Genomic DNA, 12,580 nt, shown 5'->3' with positions numbered 1-12,580 from the left:
CATATTCACAAATGCCGCTACACTAATCAAAAACCTCTTCTTTCTATTTTCTTAAACAAAGTCAAACAATATATTGCAACTATTAGACATTCTATAAATACGAAAGCTATTAAAACCCGTGCCTTATGTGATCTTTTTCAAGTCTTTGTGTAAAGTTATTTTAAAATTGTCTCAAAGCTTGTAACCTAACCCCCTGGCAAATGTTTTACTCTACTCTATTTTACATTGTTCTCCATTTTGATTCTAATTAAAAAAACCTACAAAAAAAAAAACTCTGAAATGTTCATTCTGACTAGGAAGAAATGTATTTGAGATATCTGAAATACRTAAGCATATTCAGTCAAGCTAATAAATGACAAAACAGCGACTTAGAATTTGTAAAGATTTATAGTTCATTTTTATTTTTTGACATCCCGAAATTCAGTTCCTGCTAGCAAATATACAAAATTACATTCCTATCAGAACTTTAATTCGCTAAGCGGAAGTCAGCTTGTTGTTGTGTCCGGACTCCGACGGGAAACAGCGGCTCAAATGATTTATTCCGCCCTTTAGCTACGGAAGCACGTAGTCAATAGTGTTAGTTAAATTGCTTTTCTAATACCTAAACAGACAATTAATAACTGTTTTTTTTTTTCGTTATATAATGAGTTGATTTGTGTGAAATTATTTTACGCCAAAGTCATTTTTTATTGTTAATTTTAGTCTTATAACCGAAGGTAACAGATGTGTTTTTAGATTTCAAGCTAACAGCAGATAACTGGGTTTCCTGCAACATAGGCTTGTTTCTGTTGCCGGATGCCTCTCTGAAACCACTTGTTTCCACTTTTATTTTGAACTATTTTTGCGCTAGTAGTGGCTGAAAGACTGTTGTCTCAGAATGGCTCACGGTGTCAGGAGAGATTCCCCGGAGTTCCCAGATTTCTCCTTGCTCAAGAGACTGGTCAGAGATCAGCTCATCTACCTGCTAGAACAGGTAGGAAACAAACAGGACACCATCAARACAGCAGACTACACATCTGTGTCGAGTTTGGTTGGGCTGGCTGCCAGCATTGGGCATCTTGATTAGACCTACCACATGTTATGAAAAACATTTTGAAGTCACTATTTTAAGCAGCTACACAACAGCCATTTACATAATTGAAAAATGTCAAATAGTAATTATATGATTGATGATGAATTTTAATGGCATTTTCAGAAAGATAACTGGATGTAGATCTATTGATTAACTTTTGACACCATCCACATTCAATATGGTCATAGCAAAGCTACTTTAGAAAAAACAAAAAACTGCTGCAGCACAGTACATATTACAGCATCATCCTTAACTTGGGATGCACAATGTATTTGTATTAATATCGGTATCGTCCGATATTGGTAATTTTTTTTTTTTAGAATATCAGTATCGGTCCGATAAGTAAAACTGGGCTGATATTAACATTTAGTATTGATTTCCCACGTTTTATCTTTGTGTTTGTGTTTTGGGAGGGGAGATGGTTGGTTGAGCAGCATCTGTTTGATCATGATAGTGATATTGATGCTGTGCAGCCAGGAATAACTGAAGTAGGGAGCCATGTCAGAGGTCTGGTTGTTTATTTACAGTATMGAAAAAAGACTCGTGTGTTCGTGCATATATGTATAATATAATTTGTGTATTTGTGTAATATCGGTAAATATCGGYTATCGGCCATAACWYCAATAATTATATCGGGTATCAATATCAGCTGAAATTTTCATATSGGTGCATCCCTATCCTTAACATAYACTCTCATTGCAACACATTGCACTACTTATTTGCTTAAAAMTTTGGCATTTACAGTTGGCACCATGCCATCTGTTTGTTGGTTAGCAAATCTCGTAGGCTAATAAAGTCATTTTAAAAAGTCTCAGAAAGCAACTGTTASATATGCATRTACAACTGATTAATATTTGGAGCTCTTTATTGTATGAGAGGATAAAGTTTTTAATTTTGGTGTTGATCTAAAATGGAATAAAGTAATAGTCATTTGTACTTGTTTTCCAGTGGACAGCTTTATTTTTTATTTTTTTATTTATTTGTGTGTGTGTGTGTGTGTGTGTGTGTGTGTGTGTGTGTGTGTGTGTGTTCAACACATTGTTTCTTCTCTTGTCATTCAGCTGCCGGGGAAGAAGGACCTTTTTATTGAAGCCGACTTGATGAGCCCACTAGATCGCATTGCAAATGTGTCAACACTAAAGGTGAACCATGTTTACGACTTGACTCAACAAAACCTGTTGAAACTAAATGTTTGCAGTGATCGGTCCATGCCGGGGGGTTGTAACGACGTCATCCAGGATCAGCTTTGCAGCATAGCAAAGTGTCGTAAATCAGCTCTAAGACTGACACTTAAGAATTACTCCTACACTTTGCTTTAGCTAAGAATGTTTTTACACTTAAGTCCACTCTTAACAGCATATTTAAGAGTAATTCTAAGAAGTTTGAAACATACGGGCCCTGTGATGATGCTTTCTGAAGTTGTTCAGAGATGGTTATTATCCACAGTAATCAGTCCTATACCAACAAGTGCTGAAAGGCCACAATGAATAATTAAATCATTTTTCCAAAAGCAACGTTTAAAAGCCAGAATAGTGTTCAAATACACAGGGACAAAGACCTTCATTTTTGGAAACACATCCTGAGGTGATGTCATAATGACCACTGTTGCATTTATAGGAAAAATGGGAAGCGTGTCGTCTGAGAGCACAATCCTAACTGTAAATTACAGGTGGTAGCAGGTGTTTTACTGCAGGAGCCACTGGTTCACTTTACAGACAAATGACATCATTAGGAACCGATTCAATTCAGTTCAGTTCAGTTCAGTTTACTTATATAGCGCCAAGTCACAACATACGTTGTCTTAGGGCACTGTACACAACACTGTACACAACACTGTACACAAAAAAAACAATAAATCTAAAGAAACCAGCAGATTGCGTTGAATCACTTCATCACAGTCTCCCATCCTGAGCAAACGGTGGAGAGGAAAAACTCCCTGCTAATCAGGAAGAAACCTCCAGCAGAACCAGGCTCAGACAGGGGGCCATCTGCCTCGACCGGCTGGTTGAGGGACAGGAAAGAGACACAGGTAAACACAGAAGAACTGGTCCAGGACTGGTCCGGGTGCACATTCTTCTGGAAAAGACAAAGAAAAAACATGATAGAAATAATTACAATAAACATGTAGAGAATAGAGACTAAAGATAACAGCAGAGTGAGGAAATGTGCTCAGTTTGTGCTCCAGCAGTCTAAGTCTATAGCAGCAGAAATGAAGAATAATTCAGGAAAACTAAGTCTAACTATAGGATTTATCAAAAAGGAAAGTCTTCAGTCTAATCTTAAAAATAGACAGAACAAATCATGTGGTAATACTGAAACTGAACTGAAGTGACAATTCAGACATCAGCTAGGAAGATAAATATTGGACACAAATGGTTTAGGTGCTGATCCTAAGCATACAGTAACTTTGGTTACATTAATGTCAGACAGTGAGGAAAAAAGTGTTTTTTTTTTCCGTATGTGTAAACATCTGTCGTCAACTTTAAGTACTCTTTTCTAATATCTTTATAAAACATTTTGTCTCTTTTTTGCAGCAACACGATGTTGATAAACTCTACAAAGTAGAAAACAAACCTGTTCTCAGTGCCTCAGATCAGTGAGTTCTGAATCTGTAAAGCCTTACACAGTCGAAGGTTTTACTGCTAACCTGGTGTGATTGTGTCACATTGTTGTCTTACTCTCCTACAGGCTCTGTTTTTTGATCCGACCAAGAATACAAACTGTCAAATGGATCTGTGGTAAGTAGAGCTTTCTGTTCCTATCTTGACCTAAAAGTATCATTTAGAATTTTTAGGTTTCAGTAGGTTCATTGGTCTGTGCCACGGTCTCGTAATTCAAGTCCACGTTTTGTCAGGAAAGGGATCCACATGGCAACCTCTGCTGAGGAGAGAAGCTGGAAAATAACAACAGCCGTTCATTAATTAAAATGTTCAGTTTGATCGAAAAGTGTGCTGTGACCTTTACACTTTTCAAAATATTGCAAATTGAATGCATTTCAAAATACAAATTTTTATTTAAAATATAATTATCCTAAGGAATATATTCAGATSTTATTGTTTCATCCAGAAACAATGTGCTTCAGCATACATTCTCTGTTTTTGTCTTCTTTGGTACGTTTTGCAGTTTGCTGTCATTCTGCTACTTTTAAGCATGGTTCTACTTATTTTAGCATTTTGGTCACTTTTARGCACAGTTTTTATCCTTTTAGCTTCACCTGCTTTGCTTCTTTTAGGTTTTGAGCTTATATTCTGCTCGCTTCAGCCTGRTTTAGTTACTAATTGAACTGTGTCGTGTTCTTGTTTGGACTATTCTGTTGTCTCTGTAAACATGAGACACTTTAGCTTTGAAAAAAACAACAACCCTGCCGTGAGTCAGGAGTCATTAAGATATTTAAAGCAGCATGTCTTTTACTAAAAACTTTAGCACCTTTATTTATTTTAAACATCAGCAAATTATCTGAGCTAATACCAAGACCAAAAATGTCTGGTTGTCTGTCATGTTGGAATGCTTTGAAAAGTAAAATTGTGTGTAAAATGTGTTCAGCAGACCAAGTGGTAACTAGATAATGTTTGGCTGCAGGTCCTTTTGCTCGATGTCTACATGCAAAAACTGGAGTAGCTGTAATCCTGCTGGCAGGGGATTCACACAGATATACTCTTTCATTCCAGACGTGGTGAATGCAGACAAGGCAGCAGGAAAATTTAGAAGATACAAGATCATTTTCACCCCTCAGAAGGTCCGTCATCCTCTCATTGACTCTTTTTTTTGATGAAGGCAGTTTTAAATGTTAGTTCTTTTGGTGCAGTCTTGATTCACATCAAGACATAGAACTTTACAGGAAATAAGTTGTATATTTGTCTAATTAAATCGTCTAAATCTGTTAAATTTAATCCTGCTTAAATCGGAACTGTCTAATTCAGTGTATTAGTATTTATAAAAAAAATAATAACATTTATTTTGCTTCTGTTTCCTGTCCAGTTTTACGCATGTGATGCTGTGTTGGAGGAGCAGGGGATTTTCGGTGGTGAGCTTCTATGCGTTTAGGCTTTTTGATTTAGTGGCCATGATCAGTTCAGATGAAGAGAAGTGCTGAGTTTGTTTTTCTGTCCTCCCRCAGATGTGACCACTGACGAGTGGGCTTTCCACCTCCTTCCACTTGATGATGATATCATCAGTCTAGAGCTGCCCGAGTTCTTTCGAGACAACTTTCTGGTAAATTAAGGCCTAAAATAAAGCTGAAACCAATCAGTGACTGTTTAATGTGTTAACAACTGTTAATGCCTTTTGTGCTTATCTAAGCTAATTAAAGGGATCCCTGATTACTTGTAACATTAGACTTTATTTAATAAACATAATTTAACTGTAAATTAAAGGCTGTAAAAATATTGTAGGATTTTTAGTTTTTATCATTTTTAAACTAAAAGTTTAAAATATATTACACAGACAGGTCCATTTTATTTACAAGCAAAGCATTCTGGGTAAATGATGACGTGGATAGGTCCTCGGTGTGAACGATTTATATCCACCCTGAAGGTTAATCTTGGACAATATCTGATGATCAGCTCTTTTTAATGAAACCAGAGAGCGTTGACAGAGAGGAGAAGGTAGAAATGACTCAGCCTGTAACTGAAAATATGGATGGAGGACCTCAGTTTAGCTTGTTTGTTGCGCTAGCGCCGAGCTAATACAAATAAGGCAATATAGCATCAGCGCTAAAGCTAACAGGCTAAGCTGAGGTTCTTCTTCCATGAAGCAGCTCTGTTGTCCTCCATCCATATTTTCAGTTCCAGGCTGAGTCATTTCTACCTTCTCCTCTCTGTCAACGCTCTCTGGTTTCATTTAAAAGAGTCGATCATCAGATATTGTCCAAGATTAACCTTCAGGGTGGATATAGCTCGCTCACACCGAGGACCTATCCACGTCATCATTTACCCAGAATGCTTTTTGAGTAAATAAAATGGCTCAGTCCACGTTAAAATATATATTTTTAAAATGTACAAAACTGAACAGGCTACAGTATTTTTACAGTCTTTATTTTACAGTTAAAATAAATGTTTATCAAATAAAGTCTGTTACATCTAATCAGGGATCCCTTTAAGAACTTGTATGTTCAGTCAAAGTAAAACTTGTGTTTTTCCAGGCAGGAGACCAGCGATGGGTGAGGACAGCWGGGAGCGCTCTGCGCCTCCTCCACTCCCTCTACGGCCCGTTCTCTAAAATCTACGGCATCGGCCGCTGTTCTAAGGTGCGCACTGACCAGCCACCAGAGACTGGCTCAGCTTGCAGAAATGCTCCGATGTTCCGGCTTTACAGGATAACGTTTCTTCTGCTGTGCCGTTTGTCCTTCACCTGACACCAGATGACATACGAGTCGTGGAGGAAGCAGGTCGAAGMGGAGGAACAAAAACCTCGAAAAGCTGAAATCGGGAATGTTTTTCTTATCGATCGAGGTGAAGGAGCAGATGGAACGACTTGCTGCTCTCAGCTTTTATTTCAACCCTCATAATGGTGTTTGTGTTTTTCTTGCAGATGTGGATTTTGTCACTCCTCTCTGCTCACAAGTCGTCTACGAAGGCCTCGTAGATGATATATTTAAAATCAAATGTGGTGGGTATCCACACTCAGTCAACAGTGTTTAAAGACTTTTAAAACAAAGTACTAATGGTTAGTTTATTTCAAACTTATAAAAATTAAAAACAAAAATAATATAACAAGATAACAGAATTAAACTTTTGAAAATAAATGGGAAGATTAAAAAACTTCTCCAAAATGTATTATAAATAATAAATTCTTCTGTTTCCTTGTTTTTCACACAATGATTATTTTAGTAAGACCAMTAACAATAACCAGTTTACTTAATATTCTACATATGCATTTTATAACAGTTAAAAAAACATTGATAAATTACATTTCTAGACATTTTTTATTACTACTACTAAAGAAATGTAGCATGTATGCACTGATGCTGAGATTCCAATATTTTACATTTCATCCAAATCACATTCTTCAAATCAACCAAACATTTTTAGTCTGAACGTTTTATTTTTGGAACCCATTTCCATGAAGGCTTTTCTTTTAACTGGTATATATTAGCTTTTTTTATTTCAATTCAAAAATATTTTATTGATCCCAGAGGGAAATTAGGTCTATTTAGAAGACCTAATTTTTAGAATTAGTTTTTTTTATTTAAAAGCTTTGCAAAAATGTTTAATTTTTTTAAACAGCATTAAAAACTCATTTGTTTGAACTTTCATCTGATAGAAACAAAAACAACAGAAACAGACCTTTATTGTTCTTATAAGCCAAACTTGAAAGAAATAAAACCCAACTAAGAACTCCAGGCAAAGAACAGGTTAAATTTTTTAAAAAAAGTACGGTTTTCTTTGTGCCGATGTCTCATCACAGCACCTTGTTCTGCAGGATGTGTGGAGTTCGGTCCTGACGTTACCTCGTCTGATAAAAGTGTAAAAGTCATGCTGAACTCTCATGATAAGGTAGAGCTGATATTAGAGCAGAATGTTCCTAGCTGTCATGGTTTGAACCTAAACATCTGTTCAAACTCTTATTTCTCGCAGGTGTTCAATGAAATCCGAAATGAGCATTTCTCCAACGTCTTCGGGTTCCTCAGTCAGAAAGCCAAGAACCTCCAGACTGCATATGATGTGAGTAAATGTTTACTGGAACTAAAGTGAACTACTCAGCTGGTGCTTTTATTTTTGGTCCGTTTTCTGCCTGCAGAAGCGTCAGGGCATGGACATAAAGCAGATCAAGGCGTTTGTGTCAGATGAGCTGAAGGGGTTAAAGCAGGAGCATCGGCTGCTCAGCCTACGTGAGAGCTGGTTTACGTTCAGCTGTTTGTTACGTGTTTTTAAAACATTTTGAAACGCTGYGTTACTTTTTCTTTCAGACATCGGTGCCAGTGAATCTATAATGAAGAAGAAAACAAAGCAGGACTTTCAGGAGCTGTTGAAGACTGAACACTGTAAGGTTTAGTTTGGATCTTTTTGTCAGCTTCAGGTCCTGGTTGTATAGACATGGTATGGAAGTTGATGTACTTTAGGAAAATYGTGACTCCTTGAAACAACAGCTAAAGTAAAGACAGGTTTTACCTGTGTGCTGGAACAGATGAACAGTATCTGAAAGTTTTCTGTTCAAAAATAATAAAAGTTTTCAGCTCTTTGAGAATCAGCTTTGTTGAAACTCTAATCCTTTATTCTGTCAAACTGTGTTGTTGTAATAAATAGTAACAAATTGTGACATTGTCTGCAGAGRGCAGAGAGCCTAGAAATTTGTCTGAAAAAGAGTCTCAAGAGCCTGTCGTGTTGACACAACCCTGGTTCATCTTTAGTTTTGAGAGTTTTTTTGGTTCCTAAGTCAGTTTTAAGCAGCTTAAAAAGAAAATTTTCTCTAAAATCTGTAAATACAAAGAAAAAATGTTTTGAAGACTTTTAGAATACACGGAACTATTGTTCAGAAGCTCATTAAAAGCTCACATAAAGCTTGGAAGGAAACTCTTCAGAAATGAACTGGAGAAAGACTTTGGTACATTACTGGGAAATGCCATTTGTTGAAGTTAATACATTTGTTTCTAAACAACTCAAAAGTTAAAATTTCTATCCAGGTTCTTCACACACTTCTCCTTTGTGTGTCCTTTGGAACGGGGGATGCAGTTTAGACCCTGAACTGGTTTCTAGTCCATAGAKACTAACAACAACTGTTCACGCTCTCACCCACACCCAGAAACAACAGTCATGTTTTTGACAGTGGTGGGCAGCACTAATCTAAATATTAGTTGCACTAACCCGAAAGAACTAACTCAAATATTTAGGTCCCCTAATTCTAAAACACTAAAATAATCCAGTTGACACATGAAACATTCTTCAGCCAACATGAGACAATATTTACTGTGTGCAGAATGTTGTCACTTAGTGCCCTTGGCGGCCAAATGGGAGTCACCCGCAGGCCACATTTGGCCCGCAGGCCTTGAGTTTGACATGTGACCTTGTAGATAAGTGACACATATGAACAAAATGTGTGACAGCTTTCACCCTCAGCTGTGAACAATAATGTTGATCAATAACATTTAAAGACCTCAGTTAGTGCTTCAAAATTTAGCCCATAAATTTAGCAAGTGCTAATCCACTAAGGAATTAAAAAACAGCAAAAGCCCTAAAGCACTACTCAGGAAATTAGTTCCCCTATTAGTGATTTAGTGCTTTAGGGGAACTGTGCCTACCACGGGTTTTTTGATCTGTGGGGGGAAACCGGAGTATCTGGAGAAAACCCACACATGCACGGGGAGAACATCCAGACTTCAAACAGAAAGGTCCAAAGCTGGGAGGTGGTCCTGCAACTRGTGTTGTAGAACTCGAGACCGGTCTTGGTCTCRACTTGGTCCAGCCCCTAAAATCTTGGTCTTGTCTCTGTCTCCTGTGGTCTTGGACTTGACTACAACACTACCGGCACTCTTCTCATTGAGGCTCGAACCACTGTGTTGTTCTAGTTGAAAACTAATTTAGGTTAATTTAACTGTAGTAAAATGACATTAAAAATCCTTACAAACTGTTCTAAACACAAAGGGATCTGATGAAATGTTAAGGCCACATTGCTGCAACTGAGTTTAGCCAGCAACACTTTGTTGCTTTGAAAAGACAAAACAATGCACAAAGCATAGGACACAAAGTTATTTTCTTAATAAATGCTTTGTAGTTCTGATTGAAGCTTTACAAGCTCAATCAAATAAATCAAAGTGTTAACTCACTGAGATAGTTTAGCCTGCTCCACATTTGGTTGCTGCCTCTCTTTTCTAATGGGACCAGTTTCATGAGCCAGTAGTGTCAGTTTTTTAGTTTTCTCTGATTTTGCTGAAGTAAACACAAAGCTGACTGTTTTTCCTTGTCACTGGTCTCTAAACCAGTCTGTTTATTTATTTAACAGTTCTTAAGACAGCCTGTCAAATGAAACCAATTTAACTGGTTAATCAGGATTTTTATCAGCTGCTGCCAAAGGCTATATTTTTTACACATATCTGCGTGTTTGTCTCTAGTGTTGGCAAAGTATCTCATGAACCATTGTGCAGATTTTAAAACTCAGAAAGTAATTTGTTAATATTATTATTTAGGATGGCTTCCACAGCTGGAAGTAGWTGAGCGTCATTCCCATCTTACCTCAAATGCTAACAGATTTTGAAAGATTGCACTAAACTCCGTGACAGATTTGAGCATTTTACCAGGTTTAAGCAAAACAGCTACAACATAGGATGGTCTTAGTTTAAAACTCTGGAGTGATCTGCATTTCTCCAAAGAATGCCAGGTCTTTGTTAGCCTGTGTGCACAATCACAACCTTAGTGTTTTGTTCATACACATCATATACCTGCTGTTAGTCCAGTGGATTTTAAAGGTTAAGGCCCTGCCACACTAGACAACTTATGCCAACTTATGAAACATTTTTTTTACATCTAAATTGCTGATAAAAGTTATATATTTGATCAATTTATTTGAATTTCATTATGGCCACGCTGAAAAGAAGCTTCCTGTTGATTTTTTCAATTCCATCTTCAGTGTAGATGTCTTTAAAATGTTCATAAGTTGGCACAAGTTGTCTGGTGTGACAGGGCCTTTAGAGATTTTCTACATTTGATAAGTCCAATAAGTTGTCACTAAAGCTAACACAGAAACYGTGTGACTTTATTTAACGGGACATGAGTCCAGATTATTACTACAGATTGTTTGGTACTGATTGCTTCTGTCCGTGTTCTCAGGTTTACTTGAAGGGTTTGAAATCCGTGAAAGCATCTCTTTCATAGAGGAGCACATCAACAGACAGGTGGGCTTTGTCGCTCACAATTTTTGTTAAAGTGTTACTTGTGGAAAATGTTTTACTTACCATTATTAAATTTTTATTTACTTTTTTTTTGCAGGTCTCCACAGTTGAAAGTCTTAAGCTGCTATGTCTTTTGTCAGTCACAGAAAACGGTGAGTTGTCCCTCGTGGTTCTGAAAATGAATTTTCACTTATTCCAGTGTTATAAATGCAAAAGGTGTRACTCCCATTTCCTCTCAGGGCTCCTGCCAAAAGACTACCGGTCATTAAAAGCACAGTTTCTTCAGGTGAGCACAGAAGGGCTCTTTGAATTTCAGAAACAAATATTTGATATTGTTTATCACCCGCCAGCATGAAAGACAATCAGCTAATAGTTTGCTGTGTCTGATATGAACATGAATCAGTGGACAGTATTTAATGACATTTTCAGAAGGCATGTACAAACATCTACAGAACAACAAACTGACTAAAGACTTCATTTGATTCACGATGGCTACTGCGGCTATGTGTCTTTAAAACAACGTTCAATATTTGTCAATACAAAAATGTCTATATGTTATTTTTTATTTTATTATTAGGATTTTTAAAATTTACAATAAGATTGTTGTATTTTTCTTCTTCTAACATTTTCTCTGGCTTCACTAGAGCTACGGAGTGGACCACCTGCTCACATTTTCTAACCTAAGGCAGCTGGGCCTGCTGGTGGAGCAGCAGCCAGGGGAAACTCTTACTGCTATGGAGAGCAAAGTGGGCAAACTGGTCAATGACAAGACTGCAGGTAAAACAGGTTTTATTATGGATGCTTATTTCAGAAGGTAATGAGACAAAAACTTTCAAAGATCTCAGGTTGAAACTGTCTGCGATAAAGTAAAAAGTCAAAGTAAAAGCCAGAATTACCGTTTTGTTTTTGGACTTCTCCTTGAGTGATTTGTTCATTCACTGATTTTATTTTATTTATTTATTTTGTTAAGGAAAGCTTACTGATGCATTTTCCTCACTGGCAAAGAAAGGCAATTTCAGAGCTTTGAGCCGAAAGCTCAACCTGGTAAATTACTTTTTTTTCTTAATTCTATCTAAAAAGTACTTCAATTATGTCAAAAAGTAATTAGTTTTATCTCCACTGCACTAAGAAAAGATGGATGGCATTAAGTATATTTTTTGTAAAGGTGCCAAAGTCAGATGAAGAATATGACCTGCGTGTTCCTCGAGACATGGCCTACATCTTCAGCGGTGCTTATGTCCCCCTGAGCTGCAAACTCATCGAGCAGGTGAGAACATGAGCTGGACTTATTCCACTGAATAAGAATGAATTCCAGAATCATGTTTACTGTATTGCTGGTAATTTTCACAGGTGTTGGAGCGAGATGGTTGGACTGGCCTTGAAGAAATAACCAGGCTGCTTAATGGGAATGAATTTGCTGTAACAGGTTAGCTCAACATCAGATCATCTCTACAGTGACAGAGTCTGAAGAAGCTTTATTGATTGATTGATTGATTGATTGATTGATTGATTGATTGATTGATTGATTGATTGATTGATGCCTTTGTCATTGTGCAGAGAACAATGAAATTCCATATTTTCAGTTGCAGGCTGAGTCATTTTTGTGTTCCCCTCTCTGTCATGTGGATGGAGGACCTCAGTGACGAGAGGAGAATGTGTAGCACTGAGCTAATACATATATATGG

General features: G+C 37.1%; 1 protein-coding gene across 2 annotated transcripts in view; it reads left to right on the top strand.

Moving 5' to 3' along the window:
• Window positions 1–546: 546 nt before the first annotated feature.
• vps33b (VPS33B late endosome and lysosome associated) overlaps window positions 547–12,580 on the top strand; it is a 13,387-nt gene continuing 1,353 nt past the window's right edge. Inside the window, exons 1-22 of one of the 2 annotated variants that reach the window (XM_014021432.1) lie at window positions 560–576; window positions 854–973; window positions 2,134–2,214; window positions 3,607–3,668; window positions 3,761–3,810; window positions 4,741–4,808; window positions 5,051–5,096; window positions 5,190–5,284; window positions 6,213–6,317; window positions 6,432–6,522; window positions 6,602–6,679; window positions 7,493–7,566; window positions 7,648–7,734; window positions 7,811–7,901; window positions 7,980–8,054; window positions 10,834–10,898; window positions 10,993–11,047; window positions 11,135–11,181; window positions 11,540–11,672; window positions 11,866–11,939; window positions 12,061–12,162; window positions 12,246–12,321. In XM_014021432.1, the coding sequence (XP_013876886.1) occupies window positions 878–973; window positions 2,134–2,214; window positions 3,607–3,668; window positions 3,761–3,810; window positions 4,741–4,808; window positions 5,051–5,096; window positions 5,190–5,284; window positions 6,213–6,317; window positions 6,432–6,522; window positions 6,602–6,679; window positions 7,493–7,566; window positions 7,648–7,734; window positions 7,811–7,901; window positions 7,980–8,054; window positions 10,834–10,898; window positions 10,993–11,047; window positions 11,135–11,181; window positions 11,540–11,672; window positions 11,866–11,939; window positions 12,061–12,162; window positions 12,246–12,321 (1,651 nt within the window). In that variant the 5' untranslated portion in view covers window positions 560–576; window positions 854–877. Of the gene's footprint in view, window positions 974–2,133; window positions 2,215–3,606; window positions 3,669–3,760; window positions 3,811–4,740; window positions 4,809–5,050; window positions 5,097–5,189; window positions 5,285–6,212; window positions 6,318–6,431; window positions 6,523–6,601; window positions 6,680–7,492; window positions 7,567–7,647; window positions 7,735–7,810; window positions 7,902–7,979; window positions 8,055–10,833; window positions 10,899–10,992; window positions 11,048–11,134; window positions 11,182–11,539; window positions 11,673–11,865; window positions 11,940–12,060; window positions 12,163–12,245; window positions 12,322–12,580 lie in introns of both variants that reach the window. The other variant, XM_014021431.1, reaches the window with a different exon arrangement.

Source organism: Austrofundulus limnaeus, unplaced genomic scaffold (assembly GCF_001266775.1).
Source record: "Austrofundulus limnaeus strain Quisiro unplaced genomic scaffold, Austrofundulus_limnaeus-1.0 Scaffold292, whole genome shotgun sequence".
NCBI classification, from domain to species: Eukaryota; Metazoa; Chordata; class Actinopteri; order Cyprinodontiformes; family Rivulidae; genus Austrofundulus; species Austrofundulus limnaeus.
Note: the sequence above shows the minus strand (reverse complement) of the source record. Positions and strands in the feature narration are given on the sequence as shown.